Genomic DNA, 26,255 nt, shown 5'->3' with positions numbered 1-26,255 from the left:
ATAATGTATTACCTGTGGAATGTATTTAATCAAAGTAATGGTTAGTTTCACGTATGAGCAATAGTACAAGAAGTCTAGCCAATGGATGACTTGGAACCCAGAGAGAAAAACTGGCACACTAAGAAAAACAGCAAATATTCCTGAAACAGAGTTAGTTTTAGTATCAGCAATATTTTCCAAATACTCTTATTTTACCTAATATTACTTTGGCAGTCGTTGAAACTCGTTGGTCCCCTCTTTCATACAGAAAGCATTGAATTATGGTCACGCATGTTAAAATTACTGCATGTACAGCAAAGAATATATCATTAACTTGAATTGGATTCAATCCTCTTGGATACCTATTAGCATATTCTTCCTAAAAAATTAATAGGAGTTAAACACTAATGATATGCTAGTGAACCTATTAAATCATTGTCTGAAGAGAGTTTGTTTAAACTTAGAAAACTAGAACGATAGTTACGAAAGTGTTAAACGAAAAAGTGATTGAAAGCGGTTTTGGTAGTTTATCCAATAAATCAGTACCAATATGTAAATAGACAACAAACAAGTCTTAAGGTACAAGATGAGCAGAATTAAATACGAATGGCACGCTTAAATTGTAATACAAGAAGTAGGAGGCCGATCCTTTTATTATTTATTATAGATTTCGTCAACATTTTGGTGAATTCGGTTTTGAAGTTTTGAAGACATTTTGTTGCGAACATATTCATTTATTACCAACTATTGAGGCTCATTGGAACTTCATATGACGGTGAAATCTGATTTTTATGTTTCAATTTGCTCTTGGCAGGCTTTTCCTAGGGTTGATTGAAACTAAATTATAACTAAACTAAACTGCTTTGCACTTTTGAATTTTAAAAACTTATCATCTAGTATGAATGACGAGGATGTCTTCAGCAAAGGCACTAAACTGAACTATTAGGAGTACTGTCGAAGTTTAGTTCAAGATTATTTTGAATTTTAAAAACTGATCGTCAAGTGTGAAAGAAGAGGATGTCGACAGCAAAGGGACTAAACTAAACTGTTTAACAGCACTGTGGAGCTTTACTTAAAAGTGGTTTTGAGTTTTAAGAACTGATCATCTAGTATGAAAGAAGAGAGTGCTATCAACAAAGTGACAATGAACAGTAATTACGGAACTGTGTTAGAAAATATCAAAATTAATTCTTGGAATAAAAATATTTACTTACCTTTATTTCAGGAATGAAATAGAGTCCCAGATTGAACACGGAATACAATATAAAACCTATAATATTTAAAGCTAAGAAGTCGAAGTTCAGACCAATAACGCTAAAAATAAAATTGATTCAAAAACCTCTGTAACCGGTGTTTTATTACAGACAAGTCACCTTTTCCTTCTCCAATTGATAAAGACTTGAGGATAAAACGATATTGACCACGCAACGAAGTAAATCCATCCTATCACCGCAGAAACCGTATCGAGTGATTTCTGTCGATATACCGTGACACGAAAGTATATTTTATCCACACTGAAATAAAACAAGGGTTTAATATGGCAGGATACAGCACAGAATTGCACACTTACTTTATTAGTTTATTCGTTGTATTGGAATAGATATCGGTTTTTCCTGGACTGTGGCCTGTAATTTTAAGGGGTATCGTTGAACTGAACGGTTGGTTCAAGTTTAAAGAGGTTGGATCAATACTAACAATATCATCGTGTTGAATAATTAGGTTGAGTGTGTCATTTATTGCGGTCCAATTTTGCCTAAAAATGTATCGTTATTATTGAAATACAAGTTTACCATGTTATATTAACAATAACTTTTCGTAATAATTATGATGATGATATTATTCTTGTTTAAAGGAAAATAAATCTTGATAGAGTTTTTGATCAATTACATCGACTGTAATAAAATTTTGAATTGGTTTCGAAGAATTTACATCAAATGGAAAATAACAGGTCAATTGAAAAGTCCCCGGCCTACCATAATAAAACAGATTTTTGGCAATTTTTTTTTATTCAACATAATTCCCTTCAAGGGCGATACCCTGACTATAGCGACCCTCCAAATTTTCTATACCATTTTGTAGTACGATTTTTGTCCTTTTCTTTAGAATAAGCCTCAGTTATGGCGATCACCTCTTCATTCGACGAAAATTTCGTCCCAGCGAGCATTCTTTTGAGATCTGAGAACAGGAAATAGTCGCTGGAGGCCAGATCTGGAGAATACGGTGGATGAGGAAGAAAGTCGAAGCCCAATTCATGGATTCTTAATACATTGGATTGTCTTGGTGAAGCAGCACTTTTTTTTTAAATGCGGCCGTTTTTTGCCGATTTCGCCCTTCAAACGGTTTAATGTCAAATGTCCAATGTAATAGTCGCTGATGATGGTAGTCCTTTTTCAAGGTAGTCAATGAAAATTATTCCATGCGAATCTCAAAATACAGACGTCATAAACTTGCCAGCCGACTGTTACGTTTTCCCACGCTTTGGAGCGTGCAGTTCATTCGGATGACTGTCGATTGGACTTCGGAGTGAAATGATGGAGCAAAAACTCGGGTTACTTACGCTTGATCATCTTCAAGCAGTGCTCCGAATCATCAACTTGTCGTTGTTTTGGTCAAAAGTGAGCTCGCGCGGCACCCATTTTGCACAGAGCTTCCTTATACCCAAATATTTGTGAATGATATGATGTACAAGTTCAGTTGATAGCTTTAGAGTGTTTGCTATTTCATTCAATTTCAATTTACGGTTATTCAAAATCATTTTGTCGATTTAGCATCTAAACTTAGCATACCAATCCTTGATGGTTGATTTTCCTGGAGCAGTTTTTCACCCAAGTTTTTGCTTCAACTATATTTTTCCCTTCAAAAACCAATATTCTATCGACACTCAAAATTCCTTTTTATCCATTTTTTTCACAATAACAAAAGTTGCTTCACTCAAAATGCTATAATTCACAAACCAACGATCCGACAGCTGTCAAATTTATACACGCATCTTTTGAGGCTTAGGGCGAACTAAAAAACATATGGATTTAATTCTAGTAGCGCCATCTATCTGTCAGGCCGAGATCTGTTATTGCAAATAAGTTTATACAATTAAGATTCATCTTGAGTAAATCCAAACATAATACATATATCCAAATATGTGTAGATCAAAGAAAAAGTAAAAGAAGCGTCATTTCGCGGGAAAAAGAAATTCAATCTCGGGACTTTCCCGAGGGCTGCGGATTCTTCTAATTTAGACACAAATAGCAAGTGTTTTGCTTTCACCTGTTCAATTATACACATATAGAAGCCAACCAACTTGAACCAATCAAGAATTTGGTTGGCAGGATTGAATTTCAAAAAAACGTTTTAAGGATGCTGTCTTTTAGAATTAATCAAAGATTATCAAATATAATGCTAATGCAAAGAAAATAAAATAGAATACATCAATTACGGAAAACTACTAACATCAGAATCGGTTAAAAGCTAAGAACAAATCTGGGAGAAACCAAACCAAATTGCAAAATGAATGTAGGATGGCTAATATGCACTATGGAATAACAATTTGGTGCTTTGTTAAATCTCGGGGATAGGAGATGAATGATTTAGTTGAAACAAATAAAAAATAGCATATATAAATATAAACCAAAAGGAATTGAGGAATTTTAAAACAAAAACGAAAGGCAATGTAAAAATTGAGACAGCCGATACAATGTGATGGCTGGAAAGATTAAGAATAGCCCTAGATAAAGTGGCATCTCGAACTAATGATATAAATACAGTGATCAATGTGTCATACAGCAGTTAACATCATTGTCATTTGAAAAAATTCTATACCCGATGAATGGCAAGCAAGCATCACTACCCTTAACTTTAAAAATGGAGTTAAGAGATTGCCCTTAAACTACACACTAACACTACACTAAAACAATATATAGAAATCAAAATTAACAACTTAAAATCATTAGAAGATGAACAGCAAGACTTCAGATCGTACAAATTATACACACATGTGGTTTTTGTTATAAGGAAAATAACAGAAAGAACAGTTTAAATCTGTGTTTTACTAATTTGAATGTTCACTTTCGTGTGGAGTTAAAAAACATCAAACACCTTCTATACAATAGATAAGTCCTTGTTTTCGACAAGGTGATTTTCTTAGCTCTCGGCTCGTCAACATAATTATCAACGAAGTAATAAAAATATACTTTTACTGAAAGGAGAGTATGTGTAGAGTCTACACCGAATTTTAGATCGCATTTAATTGCATTGTCAAGTCCCTTAACATGAGAATACAGTTCGGAGAACTAAACGCATGACATCAAAAAGGTGTAAAAAACTGGAAAATAAAGGCAAAATTATTTAGCAGGAAAAAAAAATAGAGAAGAATAGAGGACGCTTACACAAAATATTGAAGAAGAAACAAAAATATTGAAGAAGAAATCAAATCAAGAAACACATGACCTATTATCTCACCGTAGAAAGCTAAGAAAATAATAGAGACAGTCGAAATGAGGGTACTTCGTAGAATAACTGGAAAACGCTCTTGGATAGAGAAGGAAGCGAACATATAGGACGAATATGCCCTAAATGTTAAAAAGTGGTAATTCCATCAGAGTACATCAATAGAATGGACGACACACAAGTATAAATGATGGTAGATCAACAATCAGATGACATTTTTAACATGTTAATTTTTATGAAGGTTAATAATGCAAGCTTTTGATTCATGATTTGATTTATAAAAATATAATCACAGTACTTATTATATAATGAGATATTTTTATATATAATTTTCGACAAATTTCGTTGAAATAATCTTATTCGATTTTTTTCTGTTAAATAATTAATTTCTATACTATATTAATATTTATCAACAAATAATCTAAAAATTTGAAAGTTTCTTTGGCACTGTTTTTCGATAAATCACAACAACAATGGGGTCACACGATACAATGTAAGGTGTGTATGTGTGTCTCTAATTTAGTCTATATTATTTTGCTAAGTTATATGTGAAAGCTAAAAGCTTCATTAAGATTTTTATCAAAGATAATCTGTTATAATGACGAATTAATCGTATTCGTCTTTATACATTTTATATTATATTATAATATAGTGTATGTTAGACAGTATATTGCTTACCCTACTTGTATAAAAACTGTTTCAGAATCCTCCAATTTTAATTCAACATCATGTTTATTTACTGACAAAATATCACAGGTACTGTTCCTAACTGTAAAAGAAAATCAGTCAAAATTACAAATTATTTATATATCTGGTACTCACCTAATATTAAAACTACGACACTAATGAGATTAGTTGCTTTCAATTCCATAGTAAATCTAGCTGAAACAAGAAAAAAGAACGTTCAGTATATTGTTTATATTGAACTGTTAACTGGGGAATTACATTCAACCCAGTACATTTCGCGAAACCATCGAGTCCACTTCTTGAGCTCTTCTCGAATATTTTACAATACATAAACAGTAACAGTAAAGATATGGCTAGATTAGTTTCAGTTGTATTGGTGAAGTGAAAGGTCAGAAATTGAAATCAGACGAATGTTGTGTTTGGTCATGGCCCGTATTATTTTTTTGCATTTTATTTAAAAATTAGTTAACCAAACAAGTTTACATGAGTTACATAATCTTTCATGTTATAGTTAAAGTTTAGGTGCAATTGGTGCATGGAAAACTCTAGTGTCAAAATTACAGCGATGCTGCCTTCTGCAGAATGAAGTCAGACAGTTACGTTAAAGAGACATTCTTTTCTTTTTTTTTGAGAAGAAAATTGAAATAATAAAAAATTATATTATTTTTATATCGATTAATAGAGATAATCTTTAAACAAATTATCATTTACTTGATGCATGCCATATATTCAAGATCTGTCAACACAAATATATAAATGTGGGTAAGCGATCTTATGCATAGGCAAGTTACAAAAATTGCATCATCTAAATTTAATGTTTAACCAATATAACTATTAATAGAAGAAAAAACAATGTGAAAAAAGAGCGTAATTAGACGTACAGTGCTGGCTAGTCCCCCAAAAGGAAAGAGAAAATTGGAAACTTACGGAGGTAAAGTGAAAAGTCCTCAGTTTGACAATAAAAGACTGCGATTCTACCTTATGGCTAACTTAAAGATTTTCAATTCTTTTAAATATTGTTTTAACCGTTCTAAGATTATAACATATTGATTATTGCATCTAATTTAGTTTCTTCTGTTATGTTAAACTGAGGTTTCTCCATTACATTTTCTACTTAACTATCGCTTGTTTTGTTATTTCGCTGTACTGTAATAATTTTGGGTATATTAGAACAATTCTCTTGAAGGTATTTCTTGTGCTTTGGATTTGGTTAGATGTCGTCATGCACAATTAATACACCTAGCTTCTTTGTTACAGAAAGAATGGGTGTGCCCAAAGGCACGGTACTTTTGCATAACTGTAACTATTAAATAAAATCCGTAAGTTTTTTAGTTAATCCTAAGTCTCAAAAGATGCGTGTATAAATTTGACAGCTGTCGGGTCATTAGTTTGTGAATTATAGCATTTTGAGTGAAGCAACTTTTGCTATTGTGAAAAAAATGGATAAAAAGAATTTCGCGTGTTGATAAAATATTGTTTTTTGAAGGGACAAAAATACAGTTGAAGCAAAAACTTGGCTTGATTCCGAGTTTCCGGACACTGCCCCAGGAAAATCAACCATCAAGGATTGGTATGCTTGTGAATGAATGTGAAATGTGCACTGAAGACGGTGAACGCAGTAGATGCCCAAAAGGGGTTCTTACTGACGAAAATATTAAAAAATCCACAAAATGATTTTAAATGGCTGTAAATTGAAATTGAATGAAATAGCAGGCACTCCAAAGATATCAACTGAACGCGCATATCCTATAATTGATGATGATTTGGAGCAGTGTTTGAAGATGATCAAGCGTAATAAACCCGATTTTTTGCGTCGATATGTGACAATGGATAACACATGGGTCTATCATTTCACTCCGGAGTCTAATCAACAGTCATCCGAGTGGACTGCACACGATGAACCCGCTCCAAAGCGTGGGAAAACGCAACAGTCGGTTGGCAAGGTTATAGCGTCTGTATTTTGGGTTGCACATGGAATAATTCTCATTTACTAGCTTGAAAAAGGAAGGACCATCAACAGCGACAATTACATAGCGTTATTGAACCATTTGAAGGACGAAATCGCCGAAAAATGGCCACATTTGAAGAAAAAGAAAGGGCTGCTTCACCAAGACAATGCACCGTGTCACAAGACAGTGTAAACGATGGCAAAAATCCATCCATCTATATTAGTACTCTCCAGATCTGGCCCTCAGCGTCTATTTCCTGTTCTCAGATGTCAAAAGAATGCTCGCTGGGGAGAAATTTTCGTCGAATGAAGAGGTGATCGCCGAAAATCAGGCCTATTTTGAAGCAGAGGACAAATCATACTACAAAAATGGTAGCGAAAAGTTGGACGGTCACCATAATCAGTGTATCACCCTTGAAGGGAATTATGTTGAATAAAAAAAAATAATTTTGCCAAAAAAATGTGTTTTTTATGGTAGGCCGGTAAACCTGTTATTAGTTGGACTGAAATTATTTCTTTAATATTTTCTGTATTTTCAAAAGTCAACATGGTTTTACCACAGGGGCTACCACTTTACGATTTTAATACTATTGAAGATCTTTCGTGATCATTTCTATTGGGCACGTTGGATTCATGCCCCAGACTATGAATGTTGCAGATCAGTTTTGTTCAGCTTCATATAGTGCCTTTACTGTTTATTTGTTTCTGGCGCCATTTTCAGACTGCTTAACCCAAGCAGTAGTGCATTTAGATTTTTATAACTGTTAGAGATTAACTTATTAGTTCATTATTATTTATAAATCGGTAGTACAATAAGTAAAGGGAATTCTCGAAGTGTTGTGTACTCGGATGCACAGATAGTAAAGAAATGCAGAATCGTGTTACTTCGAAAAATTATTTGGCAGTCTTTAAAAAATGGTTGATAATGTTAAACTCACCTAAACTCACTGGATTAACTATTAAAGAGATTTATAATCGTTACAGCGTGCTTTGTTGTTGTAAGTTGAGGTATGTTTATTCATATTAATCATATAAAAAATTAAATATTTATTTTTTAATTTTAGAAATTAATCACTTTCCGAAAGAAGCTACACAAGCGGCCATATACTTTTATTCTTGGATCAGTTAATTGATAGTTGAAACTCCACTAATATAATAGCTCCTGAATGTAAACCTTTTAAGAGATAATTAATCAAAATTCAATACCCTAGGAATTTTGGTGCAAAGCGATTCAGGAATTAAATAGTGCTTACATTTTATTGCCCAAGTAAGAACAAATTTGTTAAAGTGAATTAAAAATTCAATAATCACCTTGAGGGGGTCCATTTTATTAATGAAAAAAATGTGTAATTATACGTATAAATATATTGGCTTAAGGCTACTTAATCAAGATAATTTGTTATTATTTTATTATGATAATTATTTATTATAATTATACTTTCAATTGCAGATGTTCCTGAACAAACAAGGCAAGGTAATGTCAGATGTGCTAGAAAATTGTTTTATTATACTGTCAGTAGTTGTTTGAGCTATCTTTTTTTTTTATCTCACGATATTGCCACGTCGATAATATATAACATATTTTATATCAAAAATCTAAAAAAAAAAATGTAAATTTAAAACCTTTTAATTGTACACCATTTAATGATCTTCCAAATAGAATGTTAAAAACAATATTTACCTTTGGATAAAACAGGTAAAGAGAACAGAGAGGGCTCAAAGTTTGTTTTCAGTATAAGAAAACAAAAAGCCAGAACTCTAAGAGATCTTATTAAATTGATGCCCCTAAAAAAATATAAAAAAAGGAAAAAACTGTAGACGTAATTTCGATTTGTTCCGTTCTTTGTTTATGATAATATTTATATTTTAGGGATATATTTATTTTTATACTATATTTATATTTTATACATAATTTGCAGTTTTACAGATTATAATTATTTCATTCATTGAATTTTATTTAATAGATTTATTACAGAAATTAAAGGCCTTTCACGGGCCACACTTTATCAAAGAACCAATAAAATGTTTTCAGAGAAAAATCTTTTCCTTACAGGTGCTCAATGGAGATTGAAATTGACCAATCAAATTACTTGACTGAACCCTATTTGGATGTTAGGCAAAGCAAAACTTTTCTAGAGTTACCCCTATTCAATTTTTTTTCTATTACTCTATGCGACGTGTTACCAATTTCAGGCCGTCACAACTGAAAAATCCTATGTTTACAATTAGCGATTTATAGCGGAATACTACATAAACAAATCACGATCTTGTAATTAATATGGAGCAGATAAATTCAATGAAAAAACCCATATGAATAAATAGGCACTTCATACAGTGCTACGAAAGAATTGATTAATTTATAAATAGTTTGAAAATATTTATTTTTAGCGACATGTACGTAAGTTATTGTGAAACTTTTTTTATTAGCAATTATCACGATCCCACGTAGAATGAAAATGTTAAAATCGGATTGATGTTATAAAAGATTGTAAAGTACCGAATCACAAAGTGTTTTGTTGCACATGAAAATGTAACAGGTTGCGGTATATAGTAACTATTAATTTTGCAATACATTGATAGTGTTGATCGGTTTTAAAGTGGGTTTTTTGTTGTTCACAGAATTTCATTGGACGGGATTTGAGCATGTGGTTATTTAATACAAAGTGGTTAGATATGAAAAGTGGTCAGAACATGATTTTCTGCTAATACATGTTGATAACAATAATTAGTTTTTATAGTATGATAATGAGACTTATATATTATTCTAAATATATAGACTATATTATTATATATTAAATTGTTTGATAATATTGGATGGTTTTATCTTCATGGGAATTGTCAATGAATCATTAGAAATGAAATAAAACGTTTTGGAAATTTCAGTTCGAGTATATTTCCTAGTTTATATAACGCGTCGGGGCTTAAAATAGAACTTAGAATTTAGAACTTTCTTAGAACTATGTTATTTTAAGGAAAGAAGTGTCGAATTATTAGACCGACATCACAAACAAACAACATACTGTCGGTTCAATTATTTTATAATGCAATCGAAATCCTTATGTCTAGACATCTCACTCGTCGGATCTTCCACTCTGACATAAATATTGTATGGACTATTTACTTGAACTAACAGAGAAGTACTCAAATCAAGCAACCAGGAATAGTTGTCAGATCGGTGACAAAATTATTATAATTAGCCGTACGGGCTAAGAGTTTAGCTCGCCGACAATAACGTACTAGGATAGAATATCTCGCTGGAGATAAAAGGTTTTTTTTCATGTTTATAAAATAAAGGATAGTGTTCCTTAAAATGAAATGAATGTTTGATTCTTACATTTAAAACGATATTAAAACAGAAAGTGAGTGATTAAAACATTATTAAATGAAGTAATTTAATTTTAAGCAGTGTTTTGTGTTACTTTCAGTTATTCCCATATTGCTGGAATGATTATAGGTGTATGGTAAGTTTGGATAAAAACGATTACGCTTTGCTTAAAAAATTTTTAGATTTTCGAACTCACAACATAGATTTCATTTGATGTCGGGTGAAGAAAAAGAAAAAAGAAAAATTATTCTTGCTTAAGGACTATTATTCATTGATATGATTCTGGAGGATCATTGTACTAAAGGTAATTCTAAGGATTGTTAAGATTTTTCTGTAGATTTTAGTGGTATTGACTTCTGATTAATTTCAAGTTTCATTGAATTTTGATATTTCATTTAATGGTGAGTTGTTAGTTCCCACGTGCGACATAAGACAAAGTAGAAAGCAATAGATAAATGAAAGCCATAGAAGACAAATTAAAGATGAGCTATTGAAAGATCGAAAAATGTTTGTGAGTGTTAGTTCTTGAGTTAGTTTGTATTTATTTTAATATGTTTTAATATACAGACATTTATTATTTTAATTAATGTTATGTATCAAATATATTTCTCATCTTATATTGAAATAAAATATTTTTAACAAAAAATTGAACCGACTTCAAAAAATAAATAAGGAAATCATTAAAAGTTAAAAAATAATCAAACTTAGATTTTTAACACAAAAAACATTTAAAAATAAAATATGTACATAAAAATCGTTGTAATTCCTAAATAAAAATAATCAAAAACCTTATTTAACATATCTACTAACGTATTTTATATTCTACTATATACACACAATTTAGCTTAATACCTACCTAAATATATTTTTGTATTTAAAATATTATTTTAACTACTACCAACTGACTACTTTGAAGTCGGTGCCAAACACAAACAGAAGAAAAAGAAAAAAGAAAAATTATTCTTCCTTAAGGACTGTTATTCATTGATATGATTCTGGAGGATCATTGAACTAAAGGTAATTCCAAAGGTTGTTAAGATGTTTCTGTAGATATTAGAGTTATTGACTTCTGATTAATTTCAAGTTTCATTGGTATGCATTCAATGCATGCCAACCAATTCATTCAATTCATTTCTTAACAAAGCACTAGCCGAATAGTGCCGGCAATAAATACATTAATTTGTGCATAAATAGTTAAAATGAATATTGCATAGAATACTGAAAATTATAAAATAGTTTAGTAGAATTTTGATTTTTCATTTAATGGTGAGTTGTTAGTTCCCACGTGCGACATAAGACAAAGTAGAAAGCAATAGATAAATGAAAGTCATAGAAGACAAATTAAAAATGAGCTATCAAAAGATCAAAAAATATTTGTGAGTGTTAGTTCTTGAGTTAGTTTGTATTTATTTTAATATGCTTTAATATACAGACATTTATTATTTTAATTAATGTTATGTATCAAATATATTTCTGATCTTATATTGAAATAAAATATTTTAACAAAAAATTGAACCGACTTCAAAAAATAAATAAGGAACTCACTAAAAGTTAAAAAATAATCGAACTTAGATTTTTAACATAAAAAACATTTTAAAATAAAATATGTACATAAAAATCGTTGTAATTCCAAAATAAAAATAATCAAAAACTTTATTTAACATATCTACTACACGTATTTTATATTCTACTGTATACACACAATTTAGCTTAATACCTACCTAAATCTATTTATGTATTTAAAGTATTATTTTAACTACTACCAATTGACTACTTTGAAGTCGGTTCCGAACACAAACAGTTATATTAATTTAGATTTGTTTTGTGGGTAATTTAATTTTTTCTCTATGTCACAAAATTATATTATTACATTTGTATTTTTTGAGCTCGGCACCGACTTCAAAATGATCAGTTGATAGTAGTTAAAATAATGTTGTAAATAGATAAATAGGTTTAGGTAGGTATTAAGCTAAATTGTATGTATCTAGTAGAATACAAAATACGTGTAGTAGATATGTTAAATAAGGTGCTTGATTATTTTTATTTAGTTATTACAATCATTATTTTACATATTTTATTTTAAAAGGTTTTTTTTTGTTAAAAATCTAAGTTTGATTATTTTTAAATTTTTAGTGAGATCCTTATTTATTTTTTGAAGTCGGTTGAAATTTTTGTTAAAAATATTTTATTTTTTTCTTTTTAGTGTTAAATATTTACCCAATAAATTGCACAGTTATTTTATTTAATATTACAATGGGTAGGCCAAGTAGAGGTGCAGTCCGTATGAGGAAAAATAGGAATAAACAATGTTTGAAAATAAGGAGCGTTTCAAGCCCCGGGGTCTGCTACCTAGCCTAGATGATTTGACAAATGTTCTAACTAAACAACAAGAAAAAGTTATTCTCCCCGCCGGGAATCGAACGTGTGACCTCCGTTTGGGAGCCAAACGCTTTAACTATTACATCATAGAAAGAGTTGTCTACAATATTTCTTCGAGGTCTTATATGCTACAGTTAATGCGTAAAAAGCAAACTGAATGACTTTTGCACTGAAGGACTTCCGATTTTCCGTCACATCAGCATAGCAATAACATTATACCCAAATATCTGATTATTTTAGATAAAAAATATGTGGAAACTTTGCACGTGCGTTTGAAATTTGAGCGTTTCCACTGATTTTCACCATTCCCCCATCAGATCCTGATTTGGCTCCAATGGGACCACCTCGGAAGTGGACTCTTTCGGCTAAAGAAAGAATTTTTTCAATCGGTCCACAATTGACGGAGAAATCGACGAACATACATTAAAAAATATATATACAGCCGAACATAAAACCTCATCCTTTTTCGAAGTCAGTTAAATACTGTGACAACAAGTTTTAGTAACATATCATTTTTAAATTAGTTATTTTATTCTGTTATGAGAGAGAGAGTTGATTAATTTAATACTGTTTACACATTTTACTATTTTACTATTTGTTTTTGCTGTTGTATTTTTTAGAACAATGCTTCCTCCGCCCACCTCCCGAAATTTTTGAATTGTAGAATCCGAAATCAATTAAACTACTGACGGATATGGGATTTTAGCTTTTTTTATAGTGGGTGCCATTTACGTTTCTATTACATCTTAAATTTGATATGCTTAGTACAATCTGAATTTATAATATTAATTTATCACTATTGTTTCCTTGGACTTGTATTAATATACAAGCAAAGTGATATTTTGGATAAATGTATCAGAATGTCTTTCCCAAATTAAAATTAAATTAGACTACTCAAGATAAAGTTAAAATTAAACACTTATACACTATACAAGTTCATGTAGTTTGATTCGCTTAAATCTTCTGATTTCCTGCGTGTTGTCTAGTAGCTGCCTCTAGGTGGTTGTAAGTTCTGAACTTTTTATCATGTTGAGTAAAAAATCGTGGATAACTTCTTGGATCTTGGATAAGTACTGTAATTAATCGAAGAACTTCAATATATCCTTCAATATATAACTTCAATATATCAATTCAATATATAACTTCAATATATCCCCATCAAGACTTGGAATATCAGTATTATCTGTTTTTTAATTAGTCTATTATATCAATAAATCATACTATAGGATTTATTATTAGTCTGAGTAAAATCATGTAAGTGCTGATATATAAATGGTATATTTAATTTTATTTAAATAGTGACTTGCACAATGTTGCGAGCTCATAAAATAATAGTACATATTTCGTAATTATATTAGCAGGATTTGCTTTTAAGAGCACTCTTAAAACCTACTTTATCTATAATTACCTGTCAAGATATTAACAATCTAGTCTTATTTAAAATTTCCAATTGCGAAATGAGTATCTTAGCACATATGATATCATTCATGTTCCACCTCGTGTATTAATGATCATTTAACGATGTTAATCAGAAGAATTCGATTAGTGTTTTTTGGCCTCTCAAGATGTAATTGAAAAAATACACCGGTTTTATTAGAGTTAAATGTTTTTATTGAGTCATGAAGAAAATGAGATAGGGTTATATATGGAATGCTACATGGGGCAAATGCCCACAAAGAATTTGCGAATACATACGTACTCTCTCGGTGAAGTTGAATTGATACAGCGTTGAAAATTGTTGTTCAATATAGAGTAATTGTGGGTGTTTTCGCAAGTAATCCAACCTTCAAATCAAGTAACTGCATCGGTGTTACAACACATGATCTAGGGAGCCAGTTTTGATCAATGAAACCTTCATTACATTCAAAATATCCAACTATATTCCAATAAAGTCAACATATTTAATTCAAAGACAAAAATCGGATCATTTACTTTTATATTTTATTCCAAATAGTAATTGACTTGTCGAATGTTGTTGTTTACTAATGTCTTCATATGTTCAATAGCAGATCGGATGGCGTTAGGCGTTTTAGTTTACGCACTTCACTGTCCACTACACATATTTAACTGATTAGCGATTACATTGGGATGCACTGACGCTTTCGAAGTATTTCACACAAACACGTTGTATTACACTGGTTATTGGTTCTAGAGGAATATCGCGTTGTATCACTTGAAACATAGTACGGAGCATCGACAATGGCACGCAACACTTTATTTTGGAACCGTTTTATGATGGATATATTAGACCCGCTAGCGGTTCCTCATAGTTGGATTCCATATGACCAAATGGTCTTAAGTATAGATTTATACAGTAGTATCTTGTTATCTAACGATAACTTGTATTTGTGCCTGATAAGCCAAAACATTTGGTAGAGTAAGTCCCAGTTATTTCCGTTTGACGAGTGTGTGATTCTCCAAGTTAGGCGTCGATATAGATGCATACCAATATATTTAGCAACCTTTGCTTGCGGGAGTTGACAATTATTGATATAGACTGGTGGACATGTTCTTCTACGGATCGTAAACGTTATATGAGTGGATTTTGTTTGGTTGGTTTTAATACGCCATGTTTTCAGAAATATTTGTATTTGATTCACTTGTGTTCATTGATGCTAAGGTTGGATATTCATGAGAGGCTAAGACTGTCGTGTCGTCTGCATATGTACTAATTTTTGTTGTAGGTAGATAGACTGTGTACAGAAGATATAGCGCTGGACCCAGTACACTACCTTGCAAAACTTCTGAATATAATCATGTAATTCGGTATGTTCATCGCCTTGTTTTACGGTAAAATGACGATCTGTGAGCTAAGATTTTAATAGCAAATAATCCGGATAAGGGTGAAGTTTCTTATCAAAAGCCTGATATAGGTCTAGAAGTGCAACTGAACAATTTGAACAACATTATTGTTCCATACTTATTGCAAAGCCGAGAAAAACTTTAGAGATTGTCGGTAATAAATTTATAGGTTACGTATACATTTTCACTGGTTTGAGAATCACTATTATTTCAGCTACTTTTCAGATGTTATGAAAATAATTAATTCATAATATAGCATTGAATATGAATGTTAATAATTTTACCCCCTTAGTTCCTGTAAAAATTTTCCGGTTATTATATCATATCCAGGTGTTTTTTACAATTTCTCTGATTATTATTAGGTGAGCTTCTTTGACGGTGTTTTTTTATGTGTTAAATCCATTTGAAATGGTGAATTTAGGCAGCTAGTAATTTTATTTTTGTCATCTTTAGATAGCTCAGAGGGGAATGTTTTAAAAACATTTATTAGATACTTTGAGAAGATGTCGGTCTTTTTTTTACTGTCTCTATTCCAATTATTTTCATTTGTTTTAATAGGAGGGTAACGTTGCTGGGGTCTTTTGAGTTTTCGTGTTGCTTTCCACAATGAATAATCTGTCAGTTGGTGTCAGATTTTCTAAGTATTCCTGAATGTCTTGGTTTTGTTCATTTTGAATCCACTCTTTCAGGCTCTTTTGTTGCTTTAATAAATTTTCTTCAGTTCTTAGCTGGTGCCATTTCTTTCACCATTTTCTTTTTTCTGCAATTTCTTTCCGAATTGTACATGTGTGTATGTTTTTTTTGGAAATATTTCACTGTTAGGGGTCGCCAGATATGCTGCTTCCTGTATATTTTTTTTAATATTCATCGCTGCTGTTTCTATATCAATTTAGGTTTGCAATAATAAGTTTAAAGACATGATTCTATCTAATTTTCTTTAAACAGCGGTTAGTTAGTTCAATTTTTACACAGAGTAGGAGGTTTATTTTTGAATATAATTTTTGAAGAAACTGTTACTATTATTGGTAAATGATCAGAAGACAATGGTATCAATGTTTTTTGTGATACAGAAGTCTCAAAGTAGTATCGGGATTTTTAAATTTCTGTCTGATCTCCAGTAGAGATATGTTGTAAATTATCTGTCTTTCAACAGCTCCCTACCTTTTGAGATTACTATTTTTGATCGCTGCATTAAATTTTTGGCACTGTAAACTTCTCTGTCAATAAATCTATTAACTAGCGTACTAAAGAGGGTTAGGAAATTATGTTTAGGTGGGCAATAAACCGCAGACATTGTTATTGGTCCATGGGCTTCTTCTAAAGTTATGCTGGTTGTTTGCAGGTGGTTTTTGTTGAATTTTTCTCTTTCATAATGTTTTATATTCCCTCGAATTTTTATGGCTGTACACAGTGAAAAATAATAAGGTTATTTTTCAAAACACTCTCCCAAATTTCGTATATACATCTAGTGTGTTTCTTCTAATATAACAGCTTGGGGAAAATGTTATGTACGTTTTTCTAATAGGTAGTTTTAAGTTTCATATCTTTGGTAATACCAATTCAGTGAAGCCTTACTACATCGCGTTTGAAAAGTAACAGTTTATAGGATATTCTAGAACTAGAGTTACTCAGTAGAGAAAATTAAGATATTATACAAGGGAAAAAATGCAGGCTCATCGAAAATTAAGTGGTGTTTATGGTGATGAGTGATTAAGTAAACGCTAATATTAGAATTGGTTTGCTCGTTTTCGTTCCGGAATACCGATAACGGTTTTTGAACGATTTTCTTAAGACTAGATACTTAAAGAAACCCATTACATCAATTAGTTCTACATGGATTAATAGTGAAAGAATACTGGATCTAGTAGCATTTATGAAATGCTGGTGAAACCTCTACCATCTACTGTACAGCCTGTTCTTTGACCTGTCCAACCACAACTTATTTCGGTATCTATAAAACACTCTCAATGATAAATGATGAAACATGAATTCGAAAGAGGCTAGAAGAATGCTTCAGTTTTTCGCCTAAAGATCATTTCGCCTCAGATATTTTGCAGTGACATATATAATTAATTGAGTATCTAAAATTAATATGGATAATTCTGTTTAGAAAAACCCGAAGAAAAACGAAATATAATTGTTTTCAACACAATATATTATATTATTTCATTTTATCTACAGTTTGTTCTCTCTTAGAGTCGATTGTTAATTTATTTCAATTCTTGTAGTCCTTGGAGATCTCGTTAGTCTCTCGTCAGCAAAACCGCATTTATTATAAATTTTTATTGCAACAAAAATGTTATTATTTTCTATATATTTTTATTCTAGAGCTGACCCTGAAAAACATATTTTATTGGCACAGACTAGTCGTTATATCATTATAATTTTTAAATTAATGTTTTAGTAATATTTAACTAATAATATTAAAGTAGTGAAAATAAATGAGGTCACATTATTTAATAAAAAATTAGAGGAAATCATAGAATTAATTAACTTTTTAGATATGCTAATATGACCCTTTTAATTTGGGTAAACAAGACATTTATTTTTTAAACCTTGATTTCATTTAAAATATATTTCCTCTAAATATATCTGCCTCCATCTTTTAATCAATTTACGGATTACTTTCCTGGATAGAATAACTCTAAATGGATCAAAACTTTCTTGATAGTTAAATACATAAAAATGCATAAAATACATAAAATTATCTCTGTAATTGAGTACAGTTTGACGGACACAGAATGTGAAAATATGACCATTCAACTAATGATGCCGAAAGAAATAACCAAATTGATCAATGCAAAATTTCGACTAAAACATGTCCCAGACCTGGAGAATGGCTGAAATTATCATGTTCCCAAAATCTGGAAAATCACCAAATGAAATAAAAGCCTTTAGACCTACATCGCTTCTACCAGTAATATCTAAGGTATTTAAAAAACTTCTGTTGTAAAGAATAAAGCAGATTAAATTGGAAAAGACTGGAGAGAAAAAAAGGTTATCGAAATAGTACACTGAGCTATCGAAATCTTACATTACAGCCACAATGTTTAGCGTCGAACAATAGGAAGCCTACTCTACAATAAAAGAAGCTAAAGTAGGTGTATCACACAAGGAACTGCGCAAATTTTTGACCTACCCCACACATGTGATATACAGCCAAATGGAAAATATCACGATGGCTGCATTTGCTGATGACAATAAAAATAATTGGGCCCAGACTTGGAAACTAAAGATGAACGAAAGTAAATCTCTAAATGTGTAATTCATATATAAACAACGCTAAGTATCTTGGAATGAATCTTGATGCAAAACTTCGCTGGAACATGTAAAAAAAAGCGGAAAATATTGGAGTTAAAATATAGGAAAACATATGGATTAATTGCAAGTATTGCAACCTATATGGACATACGGAATTCAATTATTGAGATGCTCTGCGGAAATTAATATAAATACAGACAAGTTTTCCAGAACAAACCCCTGAGAAGTATTGTGGGCGCACCGAAATACAGGACCTCTGCTTCAGATACTCACTGTCACCCAAGAAACCAAGAGAATTGCAAGGATACATGAGGACAGACTCCATTCTCATGTCAATATCGTATTGTATTACTTCAATCTTGGACAATATCAGAGAAGGATATAGACTCAAAAGAATCTTGTGTAGTGTTGTGTAGTGAAGTGCATTTAATAGAAAAACAGCCGTGTTAATACATAGTTATTATAGCAGAGACTAAGGTAGAGCCTATGAGTCCTTCTAGACATATAACATACCTATATTTATGTTATGGTAAAGACAAATTGTACGTTAGTTGACAACGACGTAACAATGAATAAATAAATTTTTATATAATTTACGAAGGAAAGATCAAAGTATTGATAAATGACGGATCGCTTGCTATTGTAAATCTAAACGGGATCCAGATAGAACACAAGTGCAAGAGTTGGGATCAGTAATATGGAAGAAAGAAGTAGTATGTATCGTTGAAGTAATAAACCACATTCGCCAAACCGCAGGCATTTTTAGAAGACCAGAAATATTACAATCAACATTAAGATCTGCATCCTGAGAACGCTTATCTTGCCAATTCTTCTGTATGGCATAGAAACTCTTATAGCCTGACATATGTAAGCTTGAGGTGTTTTAAAATCGATATTTAGTTCTACATGTTCTCTTCGAGATGGTGTTAGAAATGAAGATATTCTTTTGAGATCCGAAAATCAGTACACAGTGAAGGAACAATATCCGAGACGCAGATACAATGGTTTGAACTTGTCTGTCGAACAAAAGTGAATGAATTCCTCAGAGTCTTCTGTGGCTAAATCGACGTGTTAGGTAGATGACGCAGCGCACATCTTCGAAAAGGACATGGTTCAATATCATAGAACAATTTCAAAAATATGAAACTAACTGAAGCTGTGGCTAGACTTAAGGAAGGATACTCGAATTCCGGTAGTACCAACAGCAGCGTATTGGTTAAAAAGCAGACAGTCTCCCTGATCGCCGGCGATGCATTGATAATGATGATGAATAGCAAAAGTAGCAACGAATAATATAAATATAAAATAATATTGATTCGTTTAATATTTTATAGTATAATAAAATAAAATGATATTGAAAGTACTTGACGATTCACAAACTATAAAATTTGCGCTGAAAGATACTATCATCTACAAAAGATGCAAAACATGAGTCCAATCAAATTCCCTATTTCTCTTCTATATAATGGAACTCGTTCTACTTCTATATAACAGAAGAATAATTATTATAAACCGTAAACTCGGTTTTTAATCGGGCACCTTTTTCCTAGTACACTACACTAATTGATATTGAGACGTAGTGATAAAAATACAACATTTTACTTTACCTCGTAGATATGATTGACCGAAAATAAAACTTGTTCACCAAAATCATACCATGCAGTTACCATAATGGGCTCAACAGGTTTGTTTTTTATTGATGGTCGAAATAACTTGCCTTCGATCAATTTTTTCTGTATTGTTCGGTTGAGTAAAAACCCATTCGATATATCAGATGTGTCTTGAATAATATTCACAAAATAGAAAATTTTATTTTATTTATATTAGATTGATTTACAATGTTTAAGTTATTCGTTTTTTCTACTACAATGGTGATGAAAGGTAACAGATATTTGCAACTAATTTAAGCATTGTTATACTTTATGGTTAATATACTATTACTATTATAATACTGCCGAAATTAGTTCGTTTACAGTTTATATATTTTATTACAGACTAAGTAAGAGCCAATGTGTCTTCCTAGATAAGTTCCTAGTTTTAGGTCGTTGTAGAGACAAACTGTAAGTTAGTCGGTAAAGACTAGTAATAATATATTAATAAATAAAAAAATACAGTTGGTATTAATTATTTATTACAACCCAATATATATTTAGTTTTGAAAAACTATTAAAATCTCTATAAATAAGTTATAGAGCAATTCGATTTCTATGCAGTTTATTTCTATTTATTTTTGAATATTGAACCATGTAAGTAACATTTCAGATCAATTTTTATTTAAATTCTTTAAATATTAGGTGCTTGCGGTATTCTTATCATTTTTTCACATTATAATGTCATTTATTGAAATAATTTGATACATTATATTAAACAAAATATTTTTTATAACTGATGACCATCTTTCTGACAACATGCCGATACCATGTCAGAAGATTGATATCGCCTTGACAGCGATCCAATTATCGATTAATTTTTGTACTATCTCACAAGCTTTTGACCGGTATGGCATTTAGGATTAATCTGCAAAATGAGCTACCGCCATATTATTGCTGTCTGTTTTAATCATATCTTTTCGAAAGAAAGTTTAGAGTCTCGTATAAAGGGACATTCTTAACACTTAAACGTATTTCGGCTGGAGTTTACCAAAGTAGTGTCTTCGGATCACTTCTGTATTTGCTCTACATTGCTGATATTCCAACAACAACAAAGAAACAGTACTTGGAACATTTTCCGACGACACAGTTATCATGATAAAATATTTATCTCTGCCTAAAGCTGTAGAAAAAGTGCAAATAGCAGTCAACAAGATATACAAATCGACTAGGGACTGGAAAACACAGCTTAATATCTCCAAATCTGTCCAATCTCTCCAAAAGTTAATTTTGTATTGCGGCGAAATGAAAAAACCCTGATTATATCACCTGACAGATTCCTCAAGAAGAATCAGTTAAATAAATTGTATACATCATGTTAGAGAAAATAGCAGTGTAGATTAGACTTAGTTAAAGTCAAGCAGCTATTCTGGTTAGTGGGAAAATACTCTTTGCTTGACCTAAACTCAAAGGGATTGGTTTATCAGACAATTATAAAGTAAATTTGAACCTATGGGGTGCAAATATGGGGTTGCACTAAGACATCAAACCAACTAGTAATCAAACGTAGCTACAACAAAGTTCGACGATGAATTACCAACTTTTATTATCGCTACGTAACGAATAAAGAGCTGCACTATAACTTCGAAATCAATATACGAAGTATATTTTGCTATATTTCGCTTTAAAATACGAAATAACGTTGCTAAATTACAGCAACGTGGAAACAATACAGCTAATGGACAACATGCAGGAAATCATAGTGTTTTATTAACTTTAGCTTAAGTAGATTAATAATTTAATTAATAGTTTTAATAATTTGGGAAATACATACTGATGTATTAATCCCATACTCGCCTTGCTTGTCTATTATTGCAAGTATAACAGAGCAGTAGCAACAAATTAATTTGTAAATTAAGACTGTATTAGGCATATCTAATGTAAGGGGTAATTAATTAAAAAAAGTACTTCTTCAGCATTTAGGAACCATGTGGATGCTAAGCCATGCTGTATGGATATGAGCAAGTGGTAATCAGGAGGCTGTGTGAAGGAATGACTGGTGAGTACGCTGGGTTTAGTACAACTTCCTATTCGTGCTGCAAAATTCTTCAAAATTGTTGCAAAATGTGACCGAGCGTTGTCGTACAAGAATTTGACTTTATGTCTTGAAGATCTTTTTTGTAAGATTACGTTATTTTGTTCAATTGACGTCAGAAGTAACCATTTCATTGAGTTTTAACAGTTTGTAAAATATGCCTGTACCTTGCTAGAAGTTTGTCATTATTATATTTTTTGATTCATCAATTTTTAAGCTTACTGAAAAATTATTTCAGCGTTTGAGCTGGGTTTTCTTCCAGTAAGTTTTGCAACTATCTGTTCCCGATTGCTTTTTGGTCCTGCAGGCTTTTCTGTGTCGTTAAAATCAAAATCGTCAGGTTTTTAGCAGTTTCTTATAATAATTGACTGACGAAACATCTATTGGTATTAAAAGCACATTTTAATGCAGTTACAATGATTGATAGTGACATTAAAAGCAGAGGGTCGAAAGTGTCTAATTGAACGAATTCATCTTAAAGAATCATTATGTATTTAACAGTTTGCGTTAAGCATTAAATAAAATCAGTCGTAATAAAAGTAAAAACGAGAAGAAACGTTTGGTCACATGTTGCAAAATCCGTGAAAATTTTCATGAAAATACCCTACTTTGCCCGTGTATTAACCAGACATTGCTCCTTCCGAGTAGTCAAAGTCTAAAAATTACTTTTATTATTAGTACAAAAATTATTTGTATATTCTATATATAAGGGTTTTATCAACTTTTTTTTATTATTTGAATTGATGTTATTGGTAGGAAAATAATTAGACAATGAAGAGTAAAGAAAGACGAAAAAATAAATTAGTGCTGATGCAAATATTGTTTGTTGTTATATTTCTCTACACATTTTTATTGGCATAGACACAACACAATAAAGGCACGATCTATTTCATACAATAAAGATAAAGTTTTATTTTATTTTAATAATGTTGTAGGTCGACACTTGATATTCTAAAATGTTGATACAGTATTAACTGGAAGTTTTCCAACACTTTAGGAAAATTGATAGTTAATTTGAGTTGCAAAATCTACTTAAAACAGTTTTCACCAATAGTTTTTGCAATTTCTTTCTTATCAATTTAGTTCCAAGTTACTATTCTTTCTCTCGACATATTATTTTTACAAAGTTTTGTTCAAGTAAAACGTAGAGTATTAATTGATATAATTACTAATCGTCAATAATAACGCCTAATGAATTCGTTAAGTCCTTTTTTTTCAAGTTAGTTAGCTACTCCGGTGAATTTTTGCTGATATTACTTAACATGTTCATTATTTTAGTACTATAACAGGTATTCTTATATTGCAAAAATAACATGGTCGTAGGTATATTTAATATTTATTATATATATGGTATTGATATTATTTTCTACAACTTTTTCGCATCTTCCTGACATACCATGTTAAAAGAACGATGATGGTTTGGCAATAATCCAATCATCGATTCATTTTCGCAATTTTTCATAATTTCGAAACCGCGACAAATCAAGCCATGCTGTATCGACTTAAGCAAGTGGTTATAATGCAAGGTAGCATGTAGTAAGGGAGTTATGCCTGGCGAGTGCGACTTCTCTTTTCCCATTTGTTTCCCATTTGCCACAATGTATCTTTTACAACTTTTACGGCATGTGGCCTAGAGTTGTTATGCAAGATGATGAGTTTGCGTCTGTTACTTGCTATTATTAATGTTTTTTGTAACCCTAAGTCTTTCAATTTATTCAATTGAACTCGGTACACATTTGCAATGACAATTTAATTCAGTTTGGGCAGATGCTGAATTTGCTCTTGGGATCGATGTAGTAACAGGTCTATTTAAAACTCCCCGGCCTGACACATAGATGGCGCTATTAGAGTTAAATCCATATGTATTTAGTTAGCTCTAATCCTCAAAAGATGGGTGTATAAATTTGACAGCTGGCAGCTTTTGTTATTGTGAAAAAAATTCATAAAAATGAATTTCGCTTGTTGATAAAATTTTGATTTTTGACAGTTGAAGCAAAAACTTGGCTTGATGCCGAGCTTCCGGACACTGCCCCAGGAAAATTAACCATCAAGGATTGGTATGTGAACTTTAGACGTGGTGAAATGAGCACCGAAGACGGTGAACGCAGTGGACGCCTAAAAGAGGTTGTTACCGACGAAAACATTATTCACAAAATGATACTGAATGACCGTAAATTGAAATTGAATAAAATAGCAGACACTCTAAAGATATCAACTGAACGTGTACATCATATCATTCACGACTATTAGGGTATGAGAAAGTTCTGCGGGTGTGGGTGTCGCGCGAGCCCACTTTTGACCAAAAACAACGACGTTACATGAATGAAACATGGCTCCATCATTTCACTTTGAAGTCCAATCGATCGAGTCAACTGGTGTTTTCCCACCCTTTGGAGCGGGTCCATCGTGTGCAGTCCACTCGGATGACCGTTGATTAGACTTCGGCGTGAAATGATGGAACCATGTATCCATTGTCACATATCGATGCAAAAACTCGGGGTTTATTACGTTTGAACATCTTCAAACACTGCTTCGAATCATCAACTCGTCGTTGTTTTTGGTCAAAATTGAGCTCGCGCGGCACCCACTTTGCACAGAGCTTTCTCATAACTAAATATTCGTGAATGATATGATGTACACGTTCAGTTGATATCTTTAGAGTGTCTGCTATTTCATTCAATTTCAGTTTACGGTCATTCAAAATCATTTTGTGGAAATGTTTTTGTCGGTAACAATATCTTTTGGGCGTCAACTGCGTTCACCGTCTTCGGTGCTCATTTCACCACGTCTAAACTGGGCATACCAATCCTTGATAGATTTTCCTGGGGCAGTGTACGGAAACTCGGCATCAAGCCAAGTTTTTGCTTCAACTCTAGTTTTTCCCTTCAAAAAGCAATATTTTATCAATACGCTTTACGTTTGCCACTGAGATTTCAGAGTTATACTACTTACTTAATTGACATTGAATATACAAGTTTTCATTTAACATTGAAATATATTTTTTAAAATTTGACCCTAGCGCTGGTCAATCGCATACGAGGGTGTTCAATATGTTCAAAAGTGCTCAAATTTGAGTATAATTTTCTTGAAATATGGTTGATTTATTCCAGAGATCTTCTTCTTAGGTTGTGATATTTTACAGATGGACCATTGTGATATTTCGCGTCATTATGATATATTAAAGAAACAAGAACTGTTGAAAAATAAATCGTAAACCGCGAACTTATTGAAGAACCTGGTAACTTCCGATAACATCGAATGTTTTGACCTACATAATGACTATGCCACATTGTAATTTAATTAGCTACTAACACATAATAGGATACAGGTTATGTTATTGATACTTTGGTTGTTCAAGTTGGTGTTACTATACTAAACCGTATGAAAATATTAAACGCTACTCACAATATATTGTATTGAAATATCCATTCATTACAACGATTAAAATACAGTTATATTAAAATATGTCGATTATTGTTACAGCCATGGTCAAATATGTTCCCATTGAGTAGATATTTTATTAAAATAAATTCATTTTTAATTCAATTAAACAACATCGTGTTTAGCGTTGTTTGTAAGTTATTTATTTTCTTTTCCTATCAGTCAATAAAAGAATATTACCCTCGCATTATGCATACCATCGTGTACAAATTTGTTCTGGATGATACTCACAAACAAACTGTTATTTGATAGCGAACAATTTTCTATTAGCGTTGTCGTAAAGTCTCTACAATAATGTAACTTTAA

At 31.6% G+C, this 26,255-nt stretch overlaps 1 protein-coding gene and 1 long non-coding RNA gene across 3 annotated transcripts in view; one reads left to right on the top strand and one right to left on the bottom strand.

Annotated features, from left to right (window-relative positions):
* The window catches only part of Ctns (lysosomal cystine transporter cystinosin), a 36,276-nt gene that overhangs the window by 601 nt on the left and 9,420 nt on the right, over nt 1–26,255 (bottom strand). The window contains exons 2-8 of the mRNA XM_076409514.1: nt 5,245–5,304; nt 5,101–5,191; nt 1,550–1,732; nt 1,353–1,493; nt 1,194–1,293; nt 196–358; nt 13–140 (exon numbers count right to left, since the gene is read on the bottom strand). Of these exons, the coding sequence (XP_076265629.1) occupies nt 13–140; nt 196–358; nt 1,194–1,293; nt 1,353–1,493; nt 1,550–1,732; nt 5,101–5,191; nt 5,245–5,293 (855 nt within the window). The 5' untranslated portion in view covers nt 5,294–5,304. The remainder of the gene's footprint in view (nt 1–12; nt 141–195; nt 359–1,193; nt 1,294–1,352; nt 1,494–1,549; nt 1,733–5,100; nt 5,192–5,244; nt 5,305–26,255) is intronic.
* The window catches only part of LOC143199592 (uncharacterized), a 33,437-nt gene continuing 16,750 nt past the window's right edge, over nt 9,569–26,255 (top strand). The window contains exons 1-3 of one of the 2 annotated variants that reach the window (XR_013006507.1): nt 9,569–10,416; nt 10,483–10,686; nt 22,390–22,472. This is a non-coding gene — a long non-coding RNA (uncharacterized LOC143199592). The remainder of the gene's footprint in view (nt 10,417–10,482; nt 10,687–22,389; nt 22,473–26,255) is intronic. The other variant, XR_013006506.1, reaches the window with a different exon arrangement.

This window comes from Rhynchophorus ferrugineus, unplaced genomic scaffold (assembly GCF_030347505.1).
Source record: "Rhynchophorus ferrugineus isolate W39M unplaced genomic scaffold, kcgeb_rfMv2 rfM7, whole genome shotgun sequence".
In the NCBI taxonomy this organism is placed as follows: domain Eukaryota; kingdom Metazoa; phylum Arthropoda; class Insecta; order Coleoptera; family Curculionidae; genus Rhynchophorus; species Rhynchophorus ferrugineus.
This window is presented reverse-complemented; position numbering and strand designations above follow the sequence as displayed.